Source organism: Rosa rugosa, chromosome 1 (assembly GCF_958449725.1).
Source record: "Rosa rugosa chromosome 1, drRosRugo1.1, whole genome shotgun sequence".
NCBI classification, from domain to species: domain Eukaryota; kingdom Viridiplantae; phylum Streptophyta; class Magnoliopsida; order Rosales; family Rosaceae; genus Rosa; species Rosa rugosa.
The window spans coordinates 4,521,870-4,548,955 of record NC_084820.1 but is presented as its reverse complement, the minus strand read 5'-3'; the positions used below and the strand labels follow the sequence as shown (position 1 = coordinate 4,548,955).

Genomic DNA, 27,086 nt, shown 5'->3' with positions numbered 1-27,086 from the left:
AGTGTGTCCATCTTTGATTCACAATCGCCTAGTCACTTTAGGCGACTCTAAATATAAGTTACTAGAAATTGTGCCTGTGCGAGAGGGAATATGAGCGATATCGTTTGATTCAATGCTACTGAATTTAGAAACATTGTTTATATTACATTGCTACATTATATATTGTTTCACATGTTCAAAAATCTGGTAAGCTAGCCAGATTTCAAAGTTAGATATGCCAACCACAGAAGGTGTTTATGTACATATAGCAAACATGGTCAGGCTTGACAACAAATGGTTTAGGCTTGTAGCGGCGACCAACTATTTTATATCAGGTAGTCATATGTGTGTACAAAGTCAGATTCGTCATTTGCAAAAGATGATAGCTCCTTTGAAATTTCAGCTGAGCTGTTGTAATTGGAAAACATAAGTAATAATGTCAATACGGAAGTGTAATGCAATATAAATAGTACAGCAGAAGTAAATCACCAAAGTTATTTAATTGATTGAAAAAAGGTAAGGAGAAGAAAAAGGAAGAAGTTACCTTTTCGGAACTTACTCTACCCAAAATGGGAGTTTACCGGAGCATAATTTCCTACGGCACTAACACTTACCAGCTCCACCACGAACTGCACGATGGATTTCATTTTCAACCACTAAGTTGATTGGTTCCAGTCCCCCCTGTTGCCATCAGAGAGAGAAAAAATATATGCTTTAGTGAATTAAGTATCTTCCAATAAAGTCCTTTTCAAGAACAGAAAAGAAAAAAAAAACAATCAACTTACATCTATCTTCTTATCAAAATTAAACGTGTCGAATACCTGGAAGCTACTATCAACCTACCAATGAATGAGTTTTTGATTAGGTAAGAACAGTAGATAATAGTTAGGTAGCCAAGTTTTATTTTAGATTTGCATGATATGCTAGAATATGGTTTGCAGGTGCATCATCAATATGGTTCAATTAGTCATCTCTGGTAGAATTCTAAAACATATAGTGTAGCTGTTATGCATTCATTTAATCTTGAACTCTGATGAATTAGAAAAGTACTACAAAAGTAAATAGTTGATCAAAATGCTTTATGCAGATTTAAATGGTATGAATAAAAGTGTTGAAATGTGAAAGTAAAGAAGTATTCTGAAACAGCATCTTTTTCATATATTAGCTTTTAGTACAGTTTTCATTGAGGATAATTCATTAAGAAAGCAATAAGTGGTGAGTGTGTTCTAAAAGGATAAAAAAGATTGTTGTGAAGTGAGCTAAACACATAATCGTAATACACATAATAAAAGGCTGATTTTCTAGTGAATCAAATAGAACAATAATCATAAAGTGAAAATACAATAAATAAAATGATAAAATAAATGGATTCATAAGATAAATAGATGAGTAATTGTAGAAAACTATATTAGTACGTTGAAAATGCTGTAGTCAATTATGTAGATACCAATCCACAGAAGAAACAAAGTTCATAGAAGATGAAAGTTTGTATCAGTTGAAACTCAATAATAATACAATATGGAATAAGAATAACAACATATAAGAATCAAGAGAAGAACAGCAAAAAGATAGTTTTTATAGGGAAACTGTCATGTACTCCTTTCATTATGTGTGCTGTTCAGTTTTTTCGTTTTAGGAGCTTGATCCTTTAAAAAGGCGTAAAATTTAAAGTATATTCTAGTAAAGCTTTCCAGCATATAAGTGCATCAAACATTAAGAAACATGGCATACATTACAAAGAAACTGCATCCACACTCACCAGCATTTTACTTTATACACTGAAGAATCCGTCTGCATCAGCTACAACAGTGGGTTTTGAAGCTCCAACAGCCCTGATAGCACCCTGATCATCAGTCCAAAATTTCAGTAATAATTCTCAACTTCCAAGGAGCAGAACAATGTCATCAGTTAATGAAAGTGCAAATTCCCAGTTTTGGGGGTTAAAACTTAAAACTCACCTGGCCCGGAGGAAGAATAGCATCGAATCTGTCCACTCCAAGCATGCCCAAATTGGACAGAGTGAAAGTTCCTACATAGGATTTAGTATAACCTAATAAGTACATTGTACAGCAGAATGCAATGAGATGGACAAAGAGTGTCAATGATAAAGACCTGAGTTGTACCCATGGGGCTGAAGTTGCTTGAGCGAGCCTTCTCCACCAGCTCTTTCCACTTCTGAGATAACAAATACAAATCCAACTGTGCCAACAAAAGCAAATTACCACACAGTAAGTATAATACAAACTACTACGAAACCAATTCTTATAATTCACAAATATCACACCTTGTCTGCATCCTGAAGAACAGGGGGTTATCAGCCCACCATCAATAGCCACAGCAACGGCGATGTTTATGCTACTGCTGTAGTAAAAGCTCTTTCCGTCTTTGCAGCTGGCATTCACAACCAGGTGCTGAGCAAGTGCCATAGCAAGTGCCTTGGCAACCAGCACAAATGCATTCACGATTTATACCCATTAATTTCAAGAGACAAAGCAAAATTCTTAAACAACTGCAATTCAACGAACACGAAGCAATAACCTTCTTGGCAAAACAGAAAAGAGCACAATGTGCATAGATTTCATTGTTTTGCGTGGTTAAGAACTTATCAGTACTCAAATACTACACAATATTTGGTTAAAAAAAAAAAAAAAAAAAAAACCCCAGCAAAATACTAATACAAAAAAAGAAGAAGAAGAAGTCAAAGTAGCATCTGATCTCCAATAAAACCTACAAAGCAACACAGAATAGAACAACGGATCCTTTAACCAATTAATTAACTACACTGCTACTTCAAAACTTGACTGAAATTAAAATCCTATTTCTTCTTGTGTAAAACAACTAAATCAACCATGGCCACAGTTAGATAAACTGAATGACATCGATGGTGCAAGTATCTCGACTCAGTTTACCCTTCTCTTGTTAATTGCAATACAAAACAGCACAATCTAATTGAGTCTCGTTTAAGAAACTCAATATCCAACCACCTATGCTATGAAATTATAACTCTAAAAGCACAAAATAAATGATAAAATATATCTCAGAAAATTTCACACAAAATCACATATATAAATACACAAAAAATAAAAACACTCACTCAAAAGTCAAAACCACAATATTAGACAACTGAAGAAAAAAAACCCACATACCTCTTCTTCTATTGAAAGCTTCCTCAACCCAAACCTTCCTTCGAAAATCGACCTTCTTTTTCTTACCCCAGCGATCTACGATCAAAACCCACCCCAAATTTGACATCAAATCCATAATTCAAAATCCCAAAAATTTTCTATCAAATTATGTGCACATAAACACTGTAAACCAAACCAACCTGGCAGCTTGACGGATGCAGTTGAAACTCTGGAACAATCAAGATATAGGGCCTATTTTATCCCTACAGAGAGAAGAGGAATGACGGAAGAATGGGATCGGACCCCATTAGGCATGGAGCCGCCGTCCACCATAACATAGTGGCCGGCCATGTTGCCGTTCGTTGCTGGCTCTGTTCAATGGAGGCTTCCCGAACAAATCGTCTATACATTAAACTACTGAAGGGCCCCTCTTTGCCAAAAAAAAACATAAAAAAAAAAACTGAAGGGCACAGCAGTCATTTCTCACCCCCAAGTATAGCCGGGTACTACAGTCTACAGACTTGAGTACGTACAAGACCTCATGGGCAAAACTACAGTTAACACGTGTTGAAGGCCTTAAGCCCCGGCCAGCCGATTCGATATATTTTGTTGATGAATGATGATAAACTCTATGTGACAATGTTGGAATTCCCGACAAATTGTTGCATGTGTTTTTGGAGTAGTATTACGAAAATTTTTAAATTAGATTAACATTGTTAAAAGCTATGAAAGATGCCATGGCGCGCAGAAAAACAATAGCACTAGTAATATATATATATACGTTTTTTTTTCTTGTTAATTAAATACTAAATGATGATTGGGATCATGAGTTTGTTCTTGTCTTCGTTCATGTAGCTTTAAATCTCTCTATAAGCTACATTCTTTGATTGTATCAAAACAAACCAATTCGATGGTTGCACAGGAAATGATGGATATTTCTTCAGAGAAAGCCAAACCCACCGAAGAGGTTACAGGCAAGAAGCTGGGGGGCCTTAGAACCATGCCCTTCATCATATGTAAGAATTTGCCAAGTGTTTGATGTGTAAGAATTTATTTTCCTTTCGAAAAATTAATCAAAGTATTGTGTGAATCTCATATTTGCAGCAAATGAGACATTTGAAAAGGTTGCAAGCTATGGTCTTCATGCAAATATGATCTTGTACTTGATGAATGAATATCACTTGGGGTTAGCCACCGGAACATGTATCCTGTTCTTGTGGACAGCTGCATCGAACTTTACGCCAATTATGGGGGCTTTTCTCTCCGATTCTCACTTGGGCCGGTTTCGCGTGATCGCTTTAGGATCAGTCGTTAGCCTACTTGTAAGCAAATTTAGTTGCTCATAATCAACATCACAATAAAATTTATCTGAAACTATGTAATAGCCAATTTTTGTTGTTGCAGGGAATGGTGGTGTTATGGTTTACAGCAATTTTTCCACATGCAAGGCCACTCCATTGTGATCCAAAATCTGGAGATAAATGCGTTCCAGCAAGCTCAGCTCAACTCATGCTACTCTTTTCAGCATTTGGTCTCATGTCAATTGGATCCGGCGGCATCAAACCATGTTCATTGGCCTTTGGTGCAGATCAATTGCACAAACCCGAAAACCCGAAGAATGCAAGGATCCTGCAGAGCTTCTTCAACTGGTATTATGCTTCAGTTGGAATCTCAGTTATGATTGCAGTGACAGTCATAGTTTACATTCAAGTCTCAGCTGGTTGGGTTGTGGGTTTTGGAGTCCCAGTAGGACTCATGTTGGTGTCTACTATTCTCTTTTTGTTTGGATCTTTCCTGTATGTTAAAGTGCCTGCAAACAAGAACCTATCTGCTGGATTTGTGCAAGTGATTGCTGCTGCTTGGAAAAACAGACAATTTGATTTGCCAACCAAGAATTTTGATGGATGGTATAGTCTTAAAGGTTCAAAGCTTGTTACCCCAACCAATAAACTAAGGTATAAATACTCATAATTAATCAAGTTAATTAGTAAACTCATGGTATGGTTAACTATCATATTAATTTTTAACTTCTGCGTTACCCCTCATTTAGAGCTAATTTTAATTATATAGCCTGTTTTATTTCATAACAAGAAATTCCGGCCTATGAGACTCGTTAAAGGCTTTAGGAATGATAAAAAAGAAAGAAGGAAACTAATAGTCTGATATCCCTAACTTAATAGGCTGATATCCCTTGTGATTCCAGCCACGAGTTTCAGCTGCATGTCATGCGTGAATAAAAGTTTAGATCCAAAGTTCGAGTCTCATTAACCCTTTGTGATGCTTTACTATGGTAACATATATAGTATTCGAAAAGTAATTGGCCTTACTGCGTTAGATTGTGGGATATCATATATGAAGGACCGAATGACTGATACAATATATAGTTTTTGGTATTGAACTTCTTTTTTCTTTCGGATCAAATTTTTGTATTGAAGTTAAAGTTAAAAAGTTGATATGCATTTCTTTTTGTTGTTTTAATTTCAGGTATCTAAACAAAGCTTGCATGATTAGAAGTCGTGAAAAGGACTTGGGCCCTGATGGATTAGCCATAGATAAATGGAGTTTGTGCACAGTTAGACAAGTAGAAGAGCTGAAGGTACTGATCAGTGTCCTGCCCATCTGGTCATCCAGCATCATGATTGCGGTGATCATCACCCAACACTCAATTCCTGTAGTACAAGCAACCACCATGGACAGGCACATCTTCCCCCATTTTCAAATGCCAGCAGCCTCCTTCTCCCTCTTCGGAATTCTTACTCTCACAATTTGGGTGGCGTTATATGACCGGGTTCTAGTCCCGTTGATATCAAAGTACACAAAGAGGCCTCGTGGATTGAGCTTCAAGCAACGAATTGGTACAGGGCTAGCTATCTCCTGCTTGGCAATGTCTGTGGCATCAGAGGTGGAGAGGCGTAGAAGAAACACAGCAATCCAAGAAGGGTTTGCAAATAACAAGCACGGTGTAACCACCATGTCTGCTAAGTGGTTAGTGCCACAACATTGCCTGATTGGACTTGCTGAAGCTTTCAATGCCATTGGGCAGATAGAGTTCTACTACTCTCAGTTCCCAAAGAGCATGTCTAGTATTGCTGTGGCTCTTTTGTCACTTGGTTTTGGAATGGGAAGTTTGGTTGGGAGTCTCATTGTGACTGTTATGAACAATGTGACCAAGAAAGGGGGAGTGAGTTGGGTTTCAAGTAACCTCAACCAGGGTCACTACGATTACTACTATTTGGTAATTACTATCTTGAGTTTGGTCAATTTCTTGTATTATTTACTGTGTAGTAGGGCATATGGGTGTTGTGAGGATAAAAAGATTTGGGATGAAGGTGACGATGAAGACATGAAAGAGGAAGAGATGGCCAAGTCTGGAGAGCACTCTGTGTTCTTCTCTGCTTGATTACTATTTGTTTTTTGAACACCAGATAGCAAATGGCTTTGGCAAATATTGTATTGTTGTAAGACCATCAACAATGGAGCGTGACATATTCCAAGCCCTCGGAAAAGGATACAAAAAAGTTCTAGTTGAAAGAGATTCAAAGATCCTTATCACGAAAAAGTGTAATATTCCCTAGCGCATTAAAACCTTAGTTAAAGACATTATTTGGCTAGCTCAGTCTTTTGAACACAACTCTTTCAAGCATGTGCATAGAGAAACAAATTTTACCGCTGATAGTTTAGTTGATGTTGGTCATTCTATTCCGGAAGTCGCTACTGGAATAGAGGACTTCCTCTTTCAAGTCTATCTGCTTTTAGTTTTGATAGTTTTGGTTTCGGACTTTCGGTTGTAAATTTTTTTTTTTTTTTAGTTGAAAATGTCATATATTATGTAATTCAGCAAGCAGTACATACAATAATGACACACATATATGAGTCGTTAGAAAAGTCGTTACACAGCATACCCATTACACATATGTATGTATGCACTGGCCAACGAACAGCACGCCCACTAGGAGTTATGGCCCCATAGAAAACTTTTTTTTTTTTTTGATGGTCTAATGGGCAATTAAGTGCAATTTTATGAAGACTTTTAACTAGTTAGCTCCCATAGAGTTCTTACGTCTTAATGCACTACTACAAGGAGAATAGCCCCACCAAGGAAAAATTGGGTCTGCCACTGTATGTATGTATGTGTGTGACCTTTCTATCTGTCCTATCCTATTAAACAATTTTTGGACTTGCTGAAATCTTCAATAAGCTCATACGATGTAAGAAAAGAATATCATATGTTAAGAATCATTGAAGTACTTGTTGCATGTTTACTCTTCAAAACAAATTTAAAGAACTTGTAGCATGTTAGACATTATTTTGATATGATTTTAAGCTCGAACGTTTTTTTTTTTTTTTTTTGAAAAAAGGCAGTAGCCAATATATTGATCAAAAGCCAGAATGACCCTTACATACCATTCCGCTGCCATCTATAGACAGACAAGAAGATGTGTTAGTACCCACAGTGGTACATAGAACTAGGTCACTCATTTGACATTAAATACATCAAAATAGCATGAATCTTCCATCGGTACTACTCCGGAAGATTCGCTAGAGGCACAAAAGTGCGTAGCTCCCTGAAAAATTAGGGACTTATTGAAAGTAATAAAATTACTATCCTAGAGTTGGGCTTAGGGCTAAAAAAACCCCAGCCTAAATAAAAGACCCAATAGGGCAGCCCCAAAGAGAAGAGGCCCAAACCATGGCCGAGCACACTAGGGTTGACCAAACCCAGACCACCCTTCCACCATGCCTACAGTAGGCTGTGCAGCGCGGCCCTTGAGCCCCGCCCACGAAACCAGCCACGCCCCGAGTCCCGCCAGCCTCTCCCCGAACCGCGCCATCAAGCTCCGCCACAAGCCAGCACCGCCTCGAGCCCCGAGCTTCCGCCGTGCAGCACCCAGCCCCGAGCCCCATCGGCCACACCGTCGCCAGACGCCCACGATTCACGCCACCGCTGGATTGCTCCGTCCCTGCACGGCAAACCACCACGGACGCCCAGAAAAGCCGCCCATGCCTACCGTCAAAACCAGCCTGCCAAACCACAAGCTACAACCATCTTCCCTCCCGACCTCACCCCTGGCCATTGGAGTGCCTGTCTGGCAGCAATCATAAAGACAACGCGGCCGAAGCCAGTGCTATCCCAGATCGCCGCCGGACAGGGAACTATCTCGTGGTGTTTGTGCTCTCACGCAGCGCTAGGGCTAGAGAGAGAGTTGATCCTTTTCAAATTTTAAGCTCGAACGTTTTCTAATAATATCATTAAAGTAATTAAAAGCTAATTGTCTGGTACTAGAGTGTTTTAAAATGTCTAAATCATCGAATTAGTGGAAGAAAAAAACTGTCAAGATGCGTATAGTAATGCCCTGTACGATTTGGTCTAGTGGCAGACTCTCCTCTTCGTAAGTGGGAGGTTGTGAGTTCGACTCACGAAATACTAGTTGTAGCATTTGAGTTGTTTATCTGATAAAAAAAAAATGCGTATGGTAAAAAAGTTTCAATCCACCTCCGTGGCTCCGAAGTAGCGTCTAATTTGGTTTGCGTCTTTGCGATGATGAACAATAGTCCATAGTTTGAATAAACTCTAATTTGGATAAGAGGTCACCTTTTAATAATGAACTTTTTTTTTTATCCCCACCCACCATATTTATTCATGTCAGTGAAATTTGAACTCATGATCTCTACAATATTAATTAGGCTAACTAACCATTATGTCATGACTTGCCCAAAAAAAGAGTAAATTTATCATTGTTTCATCTTTTGTGCATTAAGTTTAATCGTTTAAAAGAAATGATAATAAATAAAGTGTATAATTTTACTCAAACTCTATTACATATTTCTTTTTTTTTTGACAAAGATTTCACATAATTTGTGGTACCACACGTCCACACATGAACTTATTATTATTATTATTATTATTATTATTTATATATATAGAAAACCGAAACTCACATCTGGTGATAAAAATGTTAAGAGATACAATTAAATGGACCACAACTGACATAATTATACATCAGAAATTGGAGAATCTTGCTGATGTCTACAACAGAACATGAGTGCCACAGGGTCCAAAACACAAGTAGTCAGCTAAGGAACAACAGAACACCAAACTTATTTACCGACAATTCAAGAACCCCTCAGAAAAGAGACCACTATCTCCTGCTTCTATTCTGCATGTGGTGGGGTGATGCTCCAACAACATGACCATGCCGTCAAAAATGATTAGCAAAGTAGCCCTGTCCTGCCAGACCTCTTCTGTCCATTAGGCGAGTTCCCAACCACGGCACGAGAACTATGCCACAAGACTGACAATTGGAGCAGCAGCAAGAAGAAACCAACTCCCCCGACTATTTTCTCCACCGGAGGTATTAGAGTCAGATTCCCTACTTACTTGGAACCTATGCTTCACTCTAGTTTCACTAAAAGCATGATCTTCACCTTCTTCAGCTCTATTAGAAACACTAGCAGACCTGTCCTCTCTAGCATTCTGCCGCCGGACGTGGATCACCACTCTACCACCAGCATTCCGCTTCCCCTCTTCGTAGTCTCTGTCATCAGTTGGTATCTCATAACGACAAAGGGGGGCAAGAACTCCGTGTATTCAACCATGGCAGAATACAAGGAACTAGTGATACAAGTGAAAGCAAGGAAGCTGATTCATTACAGTGCCAATAGTCAATACATCCTTGCAAATTGCACAGGCTAAGTCATCATGCTTATCATGTTCCTTACTAATAAGAATGAGAGGCAGATTATTCAAAAAGGAGACAGCAGCAGGAGGTGCTCCTAGTCTTAAGCTCTCTGCCTGAGCAAGATGCTCCAACAATTCTTCAAAGCCTAGTGCATCAAGATAATCACCAGAATTTGTAACATAAGGCATCATGTCTGGATCATCGAAGTTAGATAAGATATCATGGGAGTTCCTTCCCCTCATTCCCCAACTTAGTAGACCATCAGCTTCAGTAATATGTCTCCATTGGTGCATATTGACTGGCCGGTTTCTTCTACCAGAACTCAAAATCAAAGGGTTTTGCGGTTGACTATTGGCTTCTGCAGATCCAACTATGTTGTCCACATACTCAACTTCTTCCCATTCATCATCTTCTTCATCCTCCTCATCATCGTCATCATATTCATCATCTTGTTCAGGGTCATCTGAGTTCCATGGGTTGAGACCAGCATGCATTGGATCAATGTCAATATCACTATCAAAAGCTCTTCCATAATCTGTTTGTATAATAGTCTCTGTATCCAAGAAACCGTGCAGGTCTACAAAAGCATCGGAATCACCGCCATAGGCACTAAAAGATACTACATCACTAAAAGACACCTTGTACTGCCCAAAACTGACATTTGATTCACTCTCCCCATAGAGAGAGTCCACATCATCGAAACCATCACTTTCAGTATCAGAGAGAACCCGCCTCCATCTTCTAGACTCAGTTGGTGGTAGTACGGGAACTTGTGCTCTGTGATATCTTGGCAGCAGAATCACCATCTACAGGTAGATCCTCAAGCCCAGAGCCAGGGGACTGATTCTGCCGCGCCAGATTAATCATATGTGAGAACTATTGTGAGAAAATATCCTCAACTGAATCGGAAGTCGGAACCACTGTACCTATCTCTTCTTCTCCTAGACGGCCTCCTCCGATAGAGTCACGTGTGAAGGTACCAAGATCTTCAAGGTACAAAAATTTACAGTCCCCACACATGTTGGCAGTTACAAGATCACCAATTGCCTCATTCTTGGGCGAAAGATCTAGCCCTTTGGCACAGAGCACATGTTGCAGGTTCCACAGAATAATCAGCTACCATCCCATTATCCATCTCGGGACTAAATTGAAACCCCAAAAGCTCGGATCTTTAGAGCCCAGCAGCTCCGATCATGCTGTCTCCAGCTTCAGAAAAATCTATGATCTTTCTATAATGAATTACAGAAAAAATTCAAAGGGAGAAGGAGGGGAAAAACCGTACGCAGTGGGCTAAGGAAAAAAAATAGAGGACAAGACCTCTTCCACCACTTTAAATTTACTTTAGCATTATCTTCACCTAATCTAATTCCTTACTCACCCCAAGGGCTTAAACATTTTTCCTTTTGGAATATGGAATGTTAAGAACAATTATGTAAGGTATATTAGACTTTTGACGTGTATATTAAGTAGTTAAGAATGTGTGTATAAAATTTCTCGAGATCAAATCTTCACTGGGGATAGAAAATGGGATTCAAATTTGCTAACCACCTATATTTTGGTGGTGATATCACCACTCAATAAACACATGACACATGTACTACATCTTAACTATGGTTAGTTATAATAAATTAATAATTTTGGTTAGTAATAATAAATCAATAATTTAATATCTGCGATTACTCTTAGGGCTGGGCACGGGCCGGGCTTCTGGGCTTTAGGGCCCAAATACCTGTATTTTACCTTTGCTTATGCCTATATATATCCATATCTACTTTGCTATATATCCAAATTTCATTCATATCAACCTGTTGAAGATTGAATCAAAACACAATATCACAATCCAAAGTTCAAGCTGCAAATTCGAATATCCAGAACACATAATATCCAAATTCAAATACTCATCAAGAACAATTGAAGCTACAATTCAAATACGAAGTGTCCAAATTCAAATACAAATATCCAATGAAATAGAAAGTCCTAATTTAGATACAGCAATTTAGTAGCCATTTTTCCAGTCAGCAATGCAGCCATCCATCAATTGGCTTCCACAGTTTTCCCTACAATAGCCATCATAAATAGATTTAGATAACAAAGAACCATTCAAGTTGCAACTTTACTCAACTAGCACTACACACATAACCTACTTCAATAACAAAGAACCATTCAAGAGCCAAAAGTTTACTCAACTAGGAGTACACACAGAACCTACTTCAATACCAATATTCAAGATTATCAACAACTCAATATACAAAAATACCAGAAACTGCAGATCTCTTAATATAGAAACAAATACTCGAAAGCAATGAACTGAACAAAAACCCAAATCCCAGTTTAGCTACAAACCAAATAAGCACAAAAAGAGATCAAATATATCAATAAACTGAGGAACCCCTGAAGCTAAAACGAGATGGCAGACCTGAAGAACAACGGGCTCCTATTTTGGTGTCTCGGCCTCACAGCTATGGCGGAGGAGATGGAGAAACTGAGAGACGGAGACGGCCTTTGGTGCGATGTGAACTCTCTCCGGTGAAGACGAAGACGAAGAGTCGAAGACGGTGCGAACTTAGACGAAGAGAGAGAGCAGTCTCGGGCTCTCGGGCTTGCAGCTCTGCAGGTGAAGTGGAGAGAGAGAGAGAGAGCAGCCTTGGGCGTCTCAACAGCGGGGGTCTAGGCGTCTCAGCGGAGGAGAAGGAGGCGGCCTCTCGTTGCTATTAGGTTCAAATCGGGCTACACGAAGAAAATTAGAAATGAAGGCTGAGGAATGAGGATTAGGTTTAGGTATTTGAGTGAAGAGTGCAATCCTGTGTGTATGATCCTATGATAAAGATTTTGAGGCTTATATGAGGACCAATACTACATGAACATCTGTCCTCTTTAATCTATGACGGGCCTGACGGGCTTTGACAGCTTTGAGAGACAAGGCCCGGCTCGAACCGTTTGTTTGAAGGTCAAGGCCCGGCCCCGAACCGTTTGGTTAAAAAAAAAATTGGGCCCGGCCCGTTCGGATCAGGCTTTGACAGGCCGGTCCACGTTTGCGGGTTTTCGAGCTTAAATGCTCAGCCCTAATTTACTCTCTCTCTCTCTCTGTCATCTCTCGTCTCTCTTCGATCAAAGCAAGCACCTTCATCGACCTTTTCGATGACTGATGACGGCGATGACGAAGAGCTTTCAATTCTCCGATTTAAACCCACCAAAACCCACTTCAAAAGGCGATGAACAAACCCGTTTACAACCGGGTCGGTATCCGAACCCAACCAGTCCTCCAATTCTCTCACTGAGTAGTGACTACCCATCATTTTTGTGTGAAATTTGCGCCGACGATAAGTTTGGGTACAAATCTTTCCCAATCGAGAATTGCAACCATATCGATCTATTGTGCTGATTTTATGATCAAATACATCGATTCGAAGCTTCAAGAAAAAGAACCCACCATTCGGTGCTCTGTTCCGGGCTACAAAGGTTTGCTGGAGCCCGAGTACTACCGCTCGGTTCTGACGACTCAGGTGCTTGTGAGGTGAGAAAAGGCAATGTGTGATGATGTGATTCTCGGCTAGCAGAAATTCTACTGCCCATATCAGGATGATTGATGATAGGTTTACACTTTTCTTTGATCGCATTCATGATTCATCTATCCCTTAGGTCCAGATTTAGTTCTTTTTCCTAAGACCCTTCTCCAACCATAATGGCCATTTTGCAAAGCTGCAATGTGAAATAGGCCGTCCAAACAACATTTGCCTAAACAATCAAAATATATGATCAAGATTTTAGTTGTACCTGGTTTATTGCATGGATATATATATGCACATTTTCTAGGATTCAAATTTGCTCACCACCTAAACATTGGTGGTCATACCTGTAAATATGGGCAAATTTGCATATATATATCCTGTAATTGTGAGCAAATTTGAATCCTAGAAAATGTGCATATCTATATCCATGCAATAAACCAGGTACAACTAAGCATTATACCATAATTGTGTAGAATATTCTGTAAATATTTACTTTCCTTGTAGATGTAGATTATGTTTTCTGTATAATTGTAGGAGATGTTTTCCTATTAGGACTACTCTTGTATCTCTTTATATACCTCCTATTTTGGAGATGAATAACAATTGAAGCATTCCAAACACAGTTTCTACTTGGTATCAGAGCGGAGACCCGAATACCGCAAAATATCAAAACCCATTGAATTGCAAAACAATACTCAAAAGTCAGCTCCACCACCTTAAAACTGCCATATACTTGTACCAAAAGAGACAAAAGCTGCCGCATATTTTTTATTTTGTCAACATACCTAAAAGCTGCCGCATACCTTTATTCAACATAGCTGACAAGGACTAGTGCCTAGCAGACGTAGACCCCATCTAAATTTTCTACCTCCTGCAAATCTTTAATTTTATCACACCTTTGTGTGATTAATTCACACCAAACCGACAAGCCTCCTGCACCTTACTTGGCCACGTGTAGATTCTCGATGGACGACCCCGCAACCCTTGCACTCCACAACATGCCACCAATCATCAATCATTATCACACCACTGCTCAAGACAACTCCTCGTTTCCAACCGGTGTTGCCTTGAATGAATCCAATTACACCATTTGGGCACCTCTTATGAAGATGAGGATTGGAGCACGAGGAAAAGTCGGCTACCTCACTAGAGCCAGAGCTGCACCCGATGAGAACTCTCCTGAATTTGAAGTTTGGGCCACAGATAATGAAAAAGTGAAGAGTTGGCTCATTGATTCCATGGAGCCATCACTCATGAATCGATATATCCGACTCCCAATAGCCAAAGATGTTTGGGAAGCTGTTGAGAAGACATTCTATGATGATTCTGATGAAACCAGGATTTTTGAATTAAACAAGAAGTGTTTTGGAGCGAAATAGAATGGTCGGACTCTTCTGACCTACTATAATGAATTGGTGGGAATGTTTCAGGAGATTGATCAGCGTATGGCCTCTCAAAATAACACGGTGGCTGCAGTAGTTCAAGAAACTACTACCATGGCACAGATGCGAGTTCACATGTTTCTTAGTGGACTCGATTCAGAGTATGATCAAGTCCGTGGTGAGATTTTGCGCAAAGACCCGAAATTCGACCTCGAGCAAAGTTATGCATATGTTCGGAAGGTGCATTCTGAGAGGCAAGCAATGGGGCAGGCCTCTGAATCTTCTGTCATGGCTGTCCAACGCAAACAGGGTCCTCCTCCAGGCTTCTCAACTCTGCCACAACGCCAGCCTCTGGGTAAAACAAATCCATATGCAAATACCAAGTGTCCAATCTGTGGAGCTTTGGGTCATAGCAAGCAACAGTGATATGAAGTAATTGGCTACCCTGATTGGTGGGATTTCACCAAGAAACCGCGGAAGAATCTTGGAAAAGTTGTCATGGCTACTACAGAGGAAGAGCAACCATCTAACGCCTCCGCTAATGTAGCACAGTCAGGTATGAAGGGTAAGGTATCTATGAATAGTTCTTGGATAATTGATACAGGTGCATCTGACCATATGACTAATGATCCTAGCCTCTTGAAAAAGTTGAAACCCTCTTCTCAAAATATTGTTTCTACTGCTGATGGTATTCCAACTCCGGTAACCGGAGAAGGATCTGTTGTCTTGTCTGACACATTAACCCTTGATTCTGTGTTAGTTGTTCCTTCATTGGCATATATTCTCTTATCTGTTGGCCAAATTATTCTAGCACTAGCATGTATTGTGACCTTTTATCCATCTTTCTGTGTGTTTCAGGACATTCTGACTCGGCGGATTCTTGGTTATGGTGTTAGAAGGGGGAAACTCTACTACTTGGATTTGACAGACAGTGGAGAACAACAGTTGTTAGGACAAGTGAATCAGGTCAATGGAGTAGAGAATGCTAAAGAATTAGTGTGGCAGTGGCATCGTCGTTTGGGTCATCTATCTTTCGGTTGTCAATGATTCAGAGTTTCGTTGTGATGTATGTGAACTGGCTAGGAGTCATCGAATTTCATATTCACCTAGTTTTAATAAAAGTCTTATTCCGTTTATGAAAATTCATTCTGATGTCTGGGGTCCTGCCAAGATCCCGTCTCTCTCTGGAGCTCGATATTATGTAACTTTTATTGATGATTGTACTCGTATGACTTGGGTGTCTCTATTGAAGAGCAAGAGTGATGTGTGTTCCATGTTCAAAGACTTTCACAAGATGGTATCTACACAGTACCAACAGGCTATTCGAGTCTTCCAATCTGACAATGGAGGAGAGTATGTTAATGGCCCTATGCAGGAGTTTATGCAATCTCATGGCATTCGACATCAGACTTCAAATACCTATACTCCTCAACAAAATGGATTGGCAGAAAGAAAGAATCGGCAGTTACTTGAAGTTGTCCGTGCTTCTTTGTTTGGCATACATGTACCTCGTGAATATTGGGGAGAAGCTGTGAAGTTTGTTGCATACCTCATTAATCGTACTCCTTCTCGGGTAATTGAATTTCAAAACCCTCAGCAGCAACTTCAGAAACTTCTTTCACTTCCGTCGTTACCTAACCTGGAGCCTCGTGTGTTTGGATGCGTAGTCTATGTTCATATCCCCAAGCCTCAACGCAGCAAGCTTGATCCCCGTGCCCGTAAGTGTATATTTGTTGGTTATGCAGAATTCAAAAAAGGTTATCGATGTTATGATCCTCTTACTGGTACTATGTATGTTTCTCTTGATGTTGCATTTTGTGAATTTGAGCCTTATTATTTAGGAGGAGTTTCCGCGTCTTCCCTTCAGGGGGAGAGAGGTTGTGAAGGAAATCCTCAAGATTCATATGTGTTTGAAGACTTAGAAGTTTTAGAATCAAGATTTGGAGTTGGAAGTTCAGTTGAAAACGAAACTGTTAATGCTCAAAGTCTGGCGGTAGCCAAACCTTCGTTTAACGCGGGTCCGGCGGGCGGACCGCTACTCTGTATGTTTGGTAATTCCTGCTAGCTGCCAAATGAAAGACAAGGCGTCAGAAGGAGACCGCGTTGGGCGGTCTTCACTTCTCCGATGCCTAAGTCAGTTGATATATAGGCAGCACAGTAATAAATGAGAGTTAATGCGTAATTTAATGAAGGGAGAAGAGAGGACCTTTTATAGGTGAGGAGAGGTCTGATCTTCTCCTTGTTTTCGATGTGGGACTGATGTGCTTCAGTTCCCAGTTTCAGTAGCTTCTGATGCCGTCTTGGCAGAGTGCGTGGCGGCGCGTCAGCGGTGATCCTGGGGAACTCTTGTGCTCCGGCCGTGGCCCGCCTGGCTGCCTATCTGTGGGTTACTCCTTTGATGATAGTTGGTACCTCTGGCGGTACGATGAGTGTGTCTGATTATAGCTAATTATGCTTTGCAACGTACATGTAGGTACAAGTCCCCCAAGTCCCCAGTCAAGGAGGGCAATCTTGGTTGGGGAGTTGATCGGCGGTGTGAAGCGTTTTCTTCCGCTAGACTTTTGCAAAAGCATAATTAGCGTCAGTGCGTTGTCAACCATGGATATTACTGAGCAAACGCTTTATACCCTTTCGGGTGGGCCCCTGCTAGGCCCCCCAGGGAGTCCCCCACTCCCCGGCTAAGATGGACCTCCGGATGGTCGCGAAATTTGTTTGGTGAGGGGGAGCTGCACGGAGCAGAGGGTGTTGGGTAGCGAACCCAATCTTTAGGACCCGAGTGACGGGGGCCAACGTACCTGATCAGGGTCGTCGTAGACTGTTGACTAGTCCCCGTGTCCCGTAGGGACAATCTGACTGTAATGCCGCGTGGCGGTCATTTGTCAGAATGAGGCGTGGCCTCGGGATCCGCCGCTGGCGGGAGTCCCCCCGCTGGTTTATAGCAGTAAACAGCGTCCAGTGGACGTGCTTGGCGTTAATTTATTGAGCGGTACGGCGCTGAATAAAGTACGCGATTTGTCAGATAAAAGAGGTTTCCGCTAGAGGTGCGTAGCGGAAGGTGCCCCGTTTGTATGATGACAAGGGAGAAGTGTCGCTTTTAGGAGACTTCGTAAATAACAGCTTAGTGAAAAGTTCTGCTGGCGGGGTTCCGCCCAGCGGAGAACGTCACTAGGAGAGGATAAGTGAGAAGTTTCGCTGGCGGGGTTTCGCTCAGCGGAGACTCACTTGGAGAAGACAAGTGAGAAGTTCCGCTGGCGGGGTTTCGCTCAGCGGAGACTCACTTGGAGAGGGCAAGTGAGAAGTTCCGCTGGCGGGGTTTCGCTCAGCGGAGACTCACTTGGAGAGGACAAGTGAGAAGTTCCGCTGGCGGGGTTTCGCTCAGCGGAGACTCACTTGGAGAGGACAAGTGAGAAGTTCCGCTGGCGGGGTTTCGCTCAGCGGAGACTCACTTGGAGAGGGGTGTACCCTGGATTGCTTTCGTGATACGCCTTGACACGTGGCAAGTAACTAGAGGGTTAGCGTGTGGAGACGCGTCTCCTCAGTCCGGCCGTCTTCTCGTCATTAATGCGAGTAATGATGGATTTCGTAACCGAGGCGACGCCTCGGTTAACCCGGAGGGTTAGTGCGGACAGGGGACACGTGGACGGCTGGGGTGTGATGTCGTTTTCTAGCGGACGGCCCAAAAGCCGCTGATGTTGACATAAAAGGGGGGGAAGGTATTGAGAAAGGAGATCAGAAAATCCATTCGAACTGTTTGTCGTCTTCAAGCTCTGCCCAGCCGAGATTTGCAGAGAGAGCCGTGAGTTGGTGGAGTTCTCGTGGTCGAAGAGACGAAAATTTCCGTCGTCGGGGCATAGCGAGCATCAGTACGCCGGCGAGTTAACGACAGGTTAGTGTTCTGGTTACCCTTCTCTTCGGTTTTGTGTTGTCGTCGAATTGTGGGTTTGGTATTTGTGTCTGGGATTGGTGTGTGAACTGGGTTTCTTGATGCTCAGACGGCGCCAATGTTAATGCTCAAAGTCTGGCGGTAGCCAAACCTTCGTTTAACGCGGGTCCGGCGGGCAGACCGCTACTCTGTATGTTTGGTAATTCCTGCTAGCTGCCAAATGAAAGACAAGGCGTCAGAAGGAGACCGCGTTGGGCGGTCTTCACTTCTCCGATGCCTAAGTCAGTTGATATATAGGCAGCACAGTAATAAATGAGAGTTAATGCGTAATTTAATGAAGGGAGAAGAGAGGACCTTTTATAGGTGAGGAGAGGTCTGATCTTCTCCTTGTTTTCGATGTGGGACTGATGTGCTTCAGTTCCCAGTTTCAGTAGCTTCTGATGCCGTCTTGGCAGAGTGCGTGGCGGCGCGTCAGCGGTGATCCTGGGGAACTCTTGTGCTCCGGCCGTGGCCCGCCTGGCTGCCTATCTGTGGGTTACTCCTTTGATGATAGTTGGTACCTCTGGCGGTACGATGAGTGTGTCTGATTATAGCTAATTATGCTTTGCAACGTACATGTAGGTACAGAAACTACTGGGGTAGTACAAGACGAAACAGAGTCTGAGAAAGATGGCTTAATTGGTAGTGGTGGACCCGTGGGGCCCTCCTTCTATGAAGACAAACGGCAAGGTGAAGATAGCTTAATTGACTTACCTAGCTCCTGCCAAGACCGACATCATCACGTGGGGTCCTTGTCCTGCAAAGACAGACGTGAAGAAGACTTACCCAGCCAACATCATGAAGGTAGACAAGTTTGCAGACCCGTGGGGCCCTCGGATGGGCATGATGACTTGAAAGTGAGGAACTCGGATGGTCATGCTGACTTTGGGCGTGACAACTTGAACGTGGGGCCCTCGGATGGGCAGGATGAATTGAACATGGAAGGTAGACAAGGTGCTAGAACTGTGGGGTCCGCGGGTGAGAAATTTGTTGACTCCACAAGCACAAGCCGACGGCTTGATTCCAGCCAATCCGTTGGCTCCAACCGACCACTTGACAAGCCACACAATGTTGAAAGCCAACGTTATGGTGTGTCAGAAATAACATCACAAGCTAACAATGAACAGAGTATTCAGGGCCCTTCTCTATCAGAGTCTTTTCCCCCCTCTACATCATCAGCTGAAGAATCCGCTGCGAATGTTCCATCTCAGGTACCTTTAATTTCAAATAAATCATCTGGGATAGGTAATATTGAGTCTAGAAAATCACAGAGGGCTACCAAGGGTATTCCTAAGAAACAATATGAACCAGACATTAAAACCAAAGCTAAGTATCCTATAGCTAATTACATGTCTAACCATAGGTTGTCTGGGTCACATGCACTTGTTGTTGATCAATTATCCACTGTATCTATTCCTAGTAGTGTACAGGGTGCTTTGGCAGATCCTAAATGGACTCAAGCAATGAATGAAGAACTAGAGGCTTTGCAGAAAAACTCGACCTGGGATATTGTGACTATGCCTGCTGGAAAGAAGACTGTTGGATGCCGATGGGTGTTTACAGTAAAACTTAAAGCTGATGGGAGCATTGATAGGTACAAAGCCAGATTAGTTGCCAAAGGTTACACTCAGTGCTATGGAATTGATTATGAAGAGACGTTTGCCCCTGTAGGCCTGTAGCAAAGATCAATACTGTTCGAATCTTGATTTCACTTGCAGCAACTAAAGATTGGCCTCTACATCAGTTTGATGTGAAGAATGCGTTCCTCAACGGTAACTTGGAGGAAGGAGTGTATATGGACATGCCACCAGGAGTTAAAAATTTGCCTTATGATACTGGCAAGGTTTGTAAGTTGAAGAAGTCTCTTTATGGGTTGAAGCAGTCTCCAAGAGCTTGGTTTGGAAGATTCTCCAAATCCATGAGGGCGTTTGGATATAAACAAAGCAACTCAGATCATACTTTGTTCATCAAGCGTAGTCAGGGTAAGATTACCGCTCTGATTGTATATGTCGATGATATGATTGTCACAGGGGATGACTTAAAAGAGATGGAGGCTCTACAAAAGTATATTTCTAAGGAGTTTGAGATGAAGGATCTTGGGCAATTAAAGTACTTTCTGGGAATTGAGGTTGCGAGGTCTAAGAAGGGGATTTCGCTGTCCCAACGTAAGTATGTGCTTGACTTGTTAGCTGAAACTGGGATGCTTGACTGTAATCCTATTGAGACACCGATCAAGATGAACCACAACCTTGCCATCTATCCGGATCAAGTTCCAACTGATAAAGGAAGGTACCAACGTCTAGTAGGAAGGCTTATTTATCTCTCTCATACTAGGCCTGATATTGCTTATGCTGTGAGTGTGGTTAGCCAGTTTATGCATTGTCCCAGTGAAGAGCATATGGATGCAGTATATCGTATTTTGAGATACCTTAAGATGGCACCTGGAAGAGGTTTGTTGTTTGAAAAAAAGGGTGAGTTGGAAATTGTGGGGTACACGGATGCAGACTGGGCTGGTGATAAGACAGACAGACGGTCCACATCTGGGTATTTTACATTCGTTGGAGGAAACCTAGTGACTTGGCGCAGCAAGAAACAGAAGGTTGTTGCTAGGTCAAGTGCTGAAGCTAAGTTCGAGGTATGGCACATAGAGTTTGTGAGATGTTGTGGATTCGTAATGTGTTGAAAGATTTGGGTTTTAAGCTCAAGAAGCCTATGGATTTGCATTGTGATAACAAGTCTGCTATTGAAATCGCTCATAATCCGGTTCAGCATGACCGAACTAAGCATGTGGAAGTAGATCGACATTTCATTAAGGAAAACCTGGATAGGAAGATCATCCGTTTCCCTTTTGTGTATACAGAAGATCAATTAGCAGATGTTCTTACGAAAGGAGTGTCAAGGAAAGTGTTTGACAACTCGATTGACAAGTTGGGCATGATTGACATCTATGCACTAACTTGAGGGGGAGTGTAGAATATTTTGTAAATATTTACTTTCCTTGTAGATGTAGATTACGTTTACTGTATAATTGTAGGAGATGTTTTCCTATTAGGACTACTCTTGTATCTCTTTATATACCTCCTATTTTGGAGATCGATGAATAACAATTGAAGCATTCCAAACACAGTTTCTACTAATTGCATTTTTATTATAGTTATTATCAAAGGTGCATAGAAAAGAAACACCAGAGAAATCCTCTTATACCATTACAGACAACGTAAGTCAAGGGTAGCCAATAGTTAAAACCAAACACCCCACTACGTAGTACGTACCAACAGGAAAACAAAGAAACCCTAAAGGAGTGAAGGCCAAGGCCGGGCGTCGAACCCTAAAATACAACGACTATATTGTGACAAACAAATAGTTTTTTTGAATGTATGACCGGTGGTTATATAGCATCTAAGTCCTAATCGAACCCTAACGCCAAGTACAAAACAAATTTTTATTAATAAAAAAAAAAATCCAAACTTGACTTCAGAATGTTAGGTTGCATATGAGTACTCTTTATGGATATGGACTTTTTTTAGTTGGTCCAAAGAATGTTAGCTAGGCTGCATGTTGAATGTATTATAGTGGGAAGGCATAACTTAACCAATTATATATCGTGTACGTTTTTCATTGCAGAGGGATGGCTTTTTTTTTTTGGGACGATGTTGATCCATCTTGGTTAATAAAGCATATCTTTTTGTACTCGTTCGCCAGAATATTGGTATTACGTTTCTTCCGATTTCTTTTGTTTCGAATATGAAATTAGAAGTTTGATGGCTGGACGACTTGACTTAATGGACTAAAATGATGCCTTCATATTTTGCTCATGATAAACTCTAATATGACAATGTTGTCATATTGGAATACCCCACAAAGCACCAATCACCAAATTTGTTTTTGGACTAATACGAAAAATGTAATCATAAATCCACATCGTCAAACACTATGTTGTGCATGGCTAGATCCAGACATGAAAGATGCCGCGCGGCAGAAATACAATTGCAATACAGTCGGTCGTACTAAATATATAGATTTCTTTACTAATTTTAAATATTAGTGATGATTGTGATCATGTAGCTTTAAATAACCCCGTTCGTTCTTTGATTGAACACAAACAATTCAGTCTGAGAGAAAGTCTGATGATTGCAAAGGACATTATGGAGCAAACCAAAGCCACCAAAGCAGTTACAAGCAAGAAGCTGGGTGGCCTTAGAACCATGCCTTTTATAATACGTAAGAACCTTCCCAAGTGTTTGATAATTAAGTTCAAGAACTTTGTTTTCCTTGGAGAAATTGATCATAGTTTTATGTGAACATCATATGTGCAGCAAATGAGGCACTTGAAAAGGTTGCAACCTATGGTCTTCAAGCAAATATGATCTTTTACTTGATCTATGAATATCACTTGGAGGTACCCACTGCAGCAAGCATTCTGTTCTTGTGGACATCCCTATCGTACTTAACGCCTATCTTGGGGGCTTTTCTCTCTGATTCTTGGTTGGGTCGGTTTCGTGTGATCACTTTGGGAACAATCATTAGCCTACTCGTAAGCAAATTTGATTATTCATCATCAACAAATCCCAATAAGTTTATATGAAACTATATGTAATTAATTATCATCTTTGTTATTGCAGGGAACTGTTATTTTATGGTTTACAGCAATATTCCCAAAAGCAAGGCCAGTCCATTGTGATCTGCTATCTGGAGAAAAATGTCTTTCACCAAAGCCAGCTCAACTCTTGCTTCTGTTGTCCTCATTTGTTCTCATGTCCATCGGATCCGGTGGTATCAAACCTTGTTCAATGGCCTTTGGAGCAGACCAAATGGAAAATCCTGAAAACCCAAAGAATGCAAGCATCATGCAGAGCTTCTTCAATTGGTACTATGCATCAGTTGGAGTCTCAGTCATGATTGCAGTGACAGTCATGGTTTACATTCAAGATTCGGCTGGTTGGGTTGTGGGTTTTGGAGTTGGTGCAGGAGTCATGTTGCTGTCTACTATCTTCTTTTTGCTTGGCTCTTCTGCTTATGTCAAAGTGCCTGCAAACAAGAAATTGTCTGCTGGATTTCTGCAAGTGATTGCTGCAGCTTGGAAAAATAGACACTTGAATTTGCCGCCCGAGAATTTTGATGGATGGTATAGTCTCAAAGGTTCAAAGCTTGTCACCCCAACCAACAAACTAAGGTATATATTACCCTACTTATGTTACAAAGATCATATTTAACTGTCCATTTTCATTATGTATCCATTTTATACTATTTCTCTCTTAACAACATGCATGTTTGTATAAATAAGCATATTTTCATGGAAAATCGATGCATAAGACCTTAGCAACAAAATAAATTAGATAATTTCAATAATTTTAACTCAAGTTACATGTAATGAAAGTGCGAATAAGAATTTAATTCATAAGTTCGAGTCTCACTATTTAATTTCTAGTGCTTTAAAGTGGTTATTGAGTCTTTTAGATACTAATAGTCATATGTGATAGCCGGATTCATACAATATATAATTTTGGTTTTAAACACCCTTTGTACTTTTTTTTTTTTCAGATATCTAAACAAAGCTTGCATGATTACAAATGCTGATAAGGACTTGAGCCCTGATGGATTGGCCATAGATCTATGGAGTTTGTGCACCGTTAGACAAGTAGAGGAGCTAAAAGCACTTATCAACGTCCTCCCCATTTGGTCCACCGGCATCATGATTGGGGTGATCATGAACCAAAACGCATTTCCTGTCGTCCAAGCAGGCACCATGGAGAGGCATCTCTTCCCCCACATCAAACTGCCAGCAGCCTCCTTCTCCATCTTTGGAATTCTCACTCTCACAATTTGGGTGGTAGTTTACGACCGGGTTCTAGTTCCATTGATCTCAAAGTACACAAAGAGGCCGCGTGGATTGACCCGCAAGCAACGAATAGGTGCAGGGCTAGTACTCTCTTGCTTGGCAACTGCAGTGGCAGCAGAGGTTGAGAGGTATAGAAGAAGCACTGCAATCAAAGAAGGATTTGCAAACAATGCGCACGGCGTAGTGACTATGTCTGCAAGGTGGTTAGTGCCACAGCACTGCTTGAGTGGACTAGCCGAGGCGTTCAATGCCATAGGGCAAATAGAGTTCTTCTACTCTCAGTTCCCAAAGAGCATGGCTAGCATTGCTGTGTCTCTTTTTTCACTTGGGTTTGGAATAGGAAGTTTGGTTGGGAGTCTCATAGTGACTGTTATGAACGATGTGACCAAGAAATGGGGGGTGAGTTGGGTTTCAAGTAACCTCAACCAGGGTCACTATGACTACTACTATCTGGTTCTCACTACCCTGAGTGTGGTTAATTTCTTGTATTATTTACTGTGTAGTTGGGCATATGGGTCCTGTGACGATACAACAATTTGGGATGAGGATAATGATGATCATGACAAGAAAGAGGAAGAGTATATAGTTATAACTGCTGCTTGATTTCACTGTCTGTTTTGGTGAACCAAAAATGGCAATATATAGCAAATATAGGGTTCTGGAACACCCTCAGCATTAGAAATTAGAATATATATGTATCTGGCCATCATATGAAACAATTTTTAGGCTTGGTGGAAGCTTTGATATTAAGATCATACCATAGTAGAAAAGTACTATGGTAGAAAAGTATTGACATGCCAAGAATAATTGAAGCACTTCTTTCCTGTTTGACATTCTTTTCATATGATTTTAAGCTAGAATTTCTTCTAATAATATCAGTATAAGACTAAAGTAAAAGCTAGTTATTTGATACTAAAGTGTTATAAAATTTCTAAATCATCGAATCAATGGGAAAAAAAAATTCTCTAAGGTGCATAGAATTAAAAAGTTGCAATCTACCTCATAGTTATACTGTCTAATTTGGTTTGCACTGGAGAACTATAAACTCTCATTTGGATAAGAGGTCACCTCTTAATAATGAACATTTTTTATTTATTTATCCCCGCTCCACCGAACCCGTCCTTGAACTGGTAAAATATAACCCCATGATCTTTATCGTGTTAGTTTGGACAATTAACCAACGTACAAAGAACAACTCACCGAAACAAAAAAAAAAATTGTTATTGTTTCATCTCTTGTGAATTAAGTTTAATCGTTTAAATATATACTAGATACGGTAGTTATTTCACAAAATGTGGAGAAAACTGCTCCACCTTTTTTAGTTTTTATTTTTATTTTTTTGTTAAATTTATTTATATTTTCTTTTATTTTGTGAATTGGCCTTTTTGTCCTTCTCGAATATTTTAGTTCAAAGGTTTTTTAATATTTGAGGGATAATTTGGTAAAATATTTCTGTTTTGGTTGACAAGCTCTCTTATCTTAATAATAGTATACATATATTTATAAAAAGTGTATCACTTTTACTCAAACTCTATTACATATTTCATTTCTTTTACAACCATTATCACATAATTTGTGGCACCACACATGAACTTAACTAATTAAGCATTAGGTGCGGCTATTTCCACCCTACTTGCTCATTACACCCTACATTTTAATTTCAATTATTAAATTTACTTATGTAACCCATTTCTATTTCCAATAATATCCTTATATGACATATCCAATTAAAAGAGCTTTTTTTTTAATGAAAATCTCGCATTTAATACCAATAAAAATATATAATATATTAAAGTTTCCTAACAAAATCATAATCTAATTTACATACATTTTTTTTAATTTTTTTTTTCTGCTTCAATGTTCATCTATTTTTTTTTTTTTTTTTTGAATCAAGCAACACAGTTCTCATTCAACTCAAGCCAGAATGGCACAGATACATACCTTCCCTTGCCACCTATGGGCAAGTCTAGGACGTGGCATGCTAGCACCACTCATTAGACCCTATAACTATGAAAAAATTAGAACACAGTACATATGCATAGTTCAACGAAAAACTAAAATCTCTCATTGCCATCCAAGTTAAGGCTAGGAGGTTTGGTAGGGTCCAGCCTCCTGGATCCCAAATTCGAAACCCCATAGAACCAGATCTCAAAACTTTGAACTTCAAATCAGGATTTAACTTGTCCCCGCAACAAAATTTTGGCCTCCAAAGTGATTTGGGCACCCAAAAGGATCTGGATACCCAAAGCTTGCTCCATTCAACATAATTGGGCCCCCAAATCGAGTTGGGCCTCAACAATGATCTCGGCACCCAACTCAGATTGGGTACACCCACACTTGTACCAATCACCGTCGCGGCCACCATTGCCGCCGCACATACGAGATGCAGGCGCTTCTTCCTCCACCCTGGATCCAGAGCCTTTTCTCTCCACGTTAGCAGAGGCCTTATCCAGCTTCTCGAGTCACCAAAAACTCTGAGTTTGAGACACCCCCGACGCGGTCGAGTCCGACCAAGCTCGTCTTCCCCTACAGGCTTGCTTCGGCGATGAATCACCGATTTCACCAACTTCCTTAGATCCCAGAATTTGATCAATGCAGGGTGAGGCCGAGAGAAGCCTCCTACCGACAACCCACATGAAGTAGATCGGAG

At 40.8% G+C, this 27,086-nt stretch overlaps 3 protein-coding genes and 1 pseudogene across 6 annotated transcripts; 2 read left to right on the top strand and 2 right to left on the bottom strand.

Moving 5' to 3' along the window:
* Positions 1-103: 103 nt before the first annotated feature.
* LOC133711658 (dihydrolipoyllysine-residue acetyltransferase component 4 of pyruvate dehydrogenase complex, chloroplastic-like) lies at positions 104-3,530 on the bottom strand. 3 transcript variants are annotated; one of them, XR_009847081.1, is made up of 9 exons: positions 3,305-3,530; positions 3,126-3,200; positions 2,264-2,414; positions 2,092-2,178; positions 1,938-2,008; positions 1,739-1,822; positions 765-818; positions 524-660; positions 104-387 (listed from the first exon to the last, which is right to left on the bottom strand). XR_009847081.1 is itself a non-coding variant. In XM_062137763.1 (7 exons), exons 3-6 carry the CDS (start codon positions 2,403-2,405, stop codon positions 1,751-1,753), a joined length of 372 nt encoding a protein of 123 aa, XP_061993747.1. In that variant the 5' UTR covers positions 2,406-2,414; positions 3,126-3,200; positions 3,305-3,526; the 3' UTR covers positions 104-660; positions 1,739-1,750. The 3 variants fall into 3 exon arrangements, 1 of the variants encoding a protein (XP_061993747.1); XM_062137763.1 differs by lacking the exon at positions 765-818 and having other exon boundaries at positions 104-660; positions 3,305-3,526; XR_009847080.1 differs by lacking the exons at positions 3,126-3,200; positions 3,305-3,530 and having other exon boundaries at positions 104-660; positions 2,264-3,099.
* Positions 3,531-3,955: 425 nt separating this feature from the next.
* LOC133727021 (protein NRT1/ PTR FAMILY 1.2-like) lies at positions 3,956-6,960 on the top strand. 2 transcript variants are annotated; one of them, XM_062154648.1, is made up of 4 exons: positions 3,956-4,120; positions 4,209-4,426; positions 4,509-4,753; positions 5,589-6,960. In XM_062154648.1, exons 1-4 carry the CDS (start codon positions 4,015-4,017, stop codon positions 6,502-6,504), a joined length of 1,485 nt encoding a protein of 494 aa, XP_062010632.1. In that variant the 5' UTR covers positions 3,956-4,014; the 3' UTR covers positions 6,505-6,960. The 2 variants fall into 2 exon arrangements, with proteins under 2 accessions (XP_062010632.1, XP_062010631.1); XM_062154647.1 differs by having other exon boundaries at positions 3,959-4,120; positions 4,509-5,059; positions 5,589-6,947.
* Positions 6,961-9,060: 2,100 nt separating this feature from the next.
* On the bottom strand, positions 9,061-11,171 carry LOC133727019 (uncharacterized; annotated as a pseudogene).
* An 11,434-nt stretch (positions 11,172-22,605) lies between these two features.
* Positions 22,606-25,255, top strand: LOC133727018 (protein NRT1/ PTR FAMILY 1.1-like). Its single transcript, XM_062154645.1, has 4 exons — positions 22,606-22,818; positions 22,914-23,131; positions 23,220-23,770; positions 24,139-25,255. Exons 1-4 carry the CDS (start codon positions 22,725-22,727, stop codon positions 25,037-25,039), a joined length of 1,764 nt encoding a protein of 587 aa, XP_062010629.1. The 5' UTR covers positions 22,606-22,724; the 3' UTR covers positions 25,040-25,255.
* Positions 25,256-27,086: the final 1,831 nt, after the last annotated feature.